The sequence below is a fragment of the Suillus fuscotomentosus genome, assembly GCF_016647785.1.
Source record: "Suillus fuscotomentosus strain FC203 chromosome Unknown F5891scaffold_69, whole genome shotgun sequence".
Lineage (NCBI taxonomy): Eukaryota > Fungi > Basidiomycota > Agaricomycetes > Boletales > Suillaceae > Suillus > Suillus fuscotomentosus.
In genome coordinates, this window is record NW_024539581.1 from 149475 (window position 1) to 152053 (window position 2579).

At 46.8% G+C, this 2579-nt stretch overlaps 1 protein-coding gene across 1 annotated transcript; it reads right to left on the minus strand.

Annotated features, from left to right (window-relative positions):
- Positions 1–920: 920 nt before the first annotated feature.
- On the minus strand, positions 921–2064 carry F5891DRAFT_960541 (WD40-repeat-containing domain protein; the record flags this gene model as incomplete). The annotated part of the gene is made up of 5 exons (XM_041375741.1): positions 921–1221; positions 1274–1333; positions 1381–1667; positions 1715–1875; positions 1932–2064. 5 exons carry the CDS (start codon positions 2062–2064, stop codon positions 921–923), a joined length of 942 nt encoding a protein of 313 aa, XP_041220787.1.
- Between the last annotated feature and the right edge of the window lie 515 nt (positions 2065–2579).

Genomic DNA, 2579 nt, shown 5'->3' on the forward strand with positions numbered 1-2579 from the left:
CCTATCTAAAGCCAGACACATTTTGCCAAAACACAAATATGTGCTACTAGATCACACTTTGCTACCATAAGTCTATCAGTATCATAGCTTTGGTAGATCTCACCAGCGTAGTCTGCCTATCTATTCCTTTATCATTTCATCTGTAATTGTGATAATTAATTTTTATATTGTACATTAGATAAAGTTAGCTAAAGCTTTGCCATTCTGTAGTCAAATGCCTGATGTAGATAGATACTACCTCTGATTCCTTTTGATGTTCCAGTAATCATATCATCAATTCAATCGATCAGCATATATATACATGTTGATATTTTTGCAAGAGCATGACACTATCTGTCCTCAATTTGTATCCTGCTGTAATTGCTCGGGAGGTTTCTCGTCGTCGAGGTCTCCACCTGCTTCTATCGCTAGCTCCATGAGCTTGCCTGCTAATTCACTAAGTATGTCGATGTCATTCTTCCCATGCCTCTCCTTTCGACGTTCCTTTATGAAGTATCCGTATTCGTTGATGGCGCGTCGGGAAAAGTCACCAGCGACATTAGCCATCGGAGTCGGAGTCATATACTGATGGACGTGGTCGACTGTCCATGTTACCGCTCTGTCCTGAAGGTGCGGCTTAGTTGACTATCGTTAACAAAATGGTTGAGGTTAACTTACGATGAACCTCTCTTTATAGCTTGCCATGAGGAAAATGCTCGTAGACAGAAGAATAAGCACTTGAGTCAGGACCATCCACATATGCCATAGTGACCAATAATCGTTGGAGGGAGTCTTGGGCGCCTTTCGAGGCGCATAATCGTACGTCCATAGCTTGATTGTAGCGTTTCTACGGCCTTGCGCTGGTGAAACGCTGGCAATCGTGCAACGGCCGTTAAAATCACGGGTCTGAAACAACCTGCTTTCAGTGACATCCTCTGTCGTTATCTATTGCCACTTACTGCTATTGTCTGTACCAAGCCACCATCTGCATGATGGAGAGCCTCAAGTAGCTCTCCTGCCTTCCTGTCGAATATGTACACCAGGCCATTGTCGCTTCCACCCGCAATCACCTTTCCTTCTTCCCCGAAGGCCACTTGCTTGGGGACTGACATGCTCGGAACAGCAGTCGTGAATGTTCGAACGGGCTCCTCCCCCTCGTTTTCAAGATGATACATTGTAAACCCGTCCGTCGCGTTATCTACGACGAATAAGCCCCTCTTGAGGCTGACTGCAGCGTGCCCACTTGACGGATTTTAGCAATGCGCTCAACGAATGCACCTGGGTATGGCCTTACATGACTGACTGACAGCTAAACTCCCTCACAACAGTACCATCTGTGCCCTCCAATGTAATACTGCGCGACATTTAGTATGATGCGAAAGGGCTGTAATGGGGCCTTACAAATTTCCGTCGTAGAGGCCAAAAACGTAGATGTCGCGGTTTTCTGCAAACGCTACGGACTTCGGTACCGTATTGTCAAGTCGTACTGCAAAGACAGACTGGAGCTGCGAGTTGGCGTTGAGCAGGAGAACTTGGACTATCTTGTCTCTCGTTCCGACTGTGATCCGCGTATTGGCCTCGGAGGAAGTCGAATCCCATGATAAACATGTGATCTCGAAACCTGATCCGAGCCTCCTCGTGCAAATTTCCTGGAATCTTTTCTGTCCAGCTGTCAACGGAAGGTTCGACTAAGTCCGTCTAAACTTACGTCTATGAGACTTCGACGCAAAAAAACCACGTAGCCCAGCCCAGCTCCGTAACAAAGAGTCTCGGCGGCGGTTGGTCTAGTCAAGGTCCAGGCCGCACAGCTTACGGTTCCTTGTGATTCGTGATGATGAGATGAACAGGCGAGTTCTTTCTGAGAATTGATATCCCAAAGTTTAACACCCTCAGTACCTGGTTATTCGTCAGCGCTGCCCCTCCCTCCGGAGTGATGCATGGTGTATGCTTACCACCGCACGCGAGCAATTGCCCGTCATTAGAAATTGCGAGTGCGTGGACAGACCCGCTGGGGGCGGTCAGACGAGTAAGAAGCTTATAGCGCTGGTTGGACTTTGCCCTGATCCATCTAGCAAAGAAAGACATGTTGAATTGATGTGACGCGGCGTTGTAGTCGCCCGCTCACAGCGTATTTATCGGCTGTTTCTTTTTATTTGTCTTTCAGCATGTGCGATTGCGGTGTGCTTGTTCATTGTTTTGTGTGTTCTTGGTAATTGTAATTGTAATTGTGACTGTTGTTAATGATCTCGAACGCGACGAGCATACTTTAATTCGATGTCGTAAGACTAACCGGGGCGGTAATATTGATTGGGTTACATTACCCATCAACGATGAAGCGAATAATTCGTCAAGGGTCTAATAAGTCACGGTAAGCTTTGGTCGTTTCGTTATGTCTTGAATTGTTCGCAACATAGTACGTGCCACGTCGTGGTGCTTTCAAGCCCTCTTGCTACGCTCTACAGGTCTTCCACAATTGATGTGCTCGACGGTATATACTGTGAATCAGGTATCTTGCTTTCTTGGCATTCTTCAGGAACGGGTTGTACTGTTCCCTCTGCGATTCAGACAAGGCAGGAATGAAAAAGGACACTTTTGCCTCT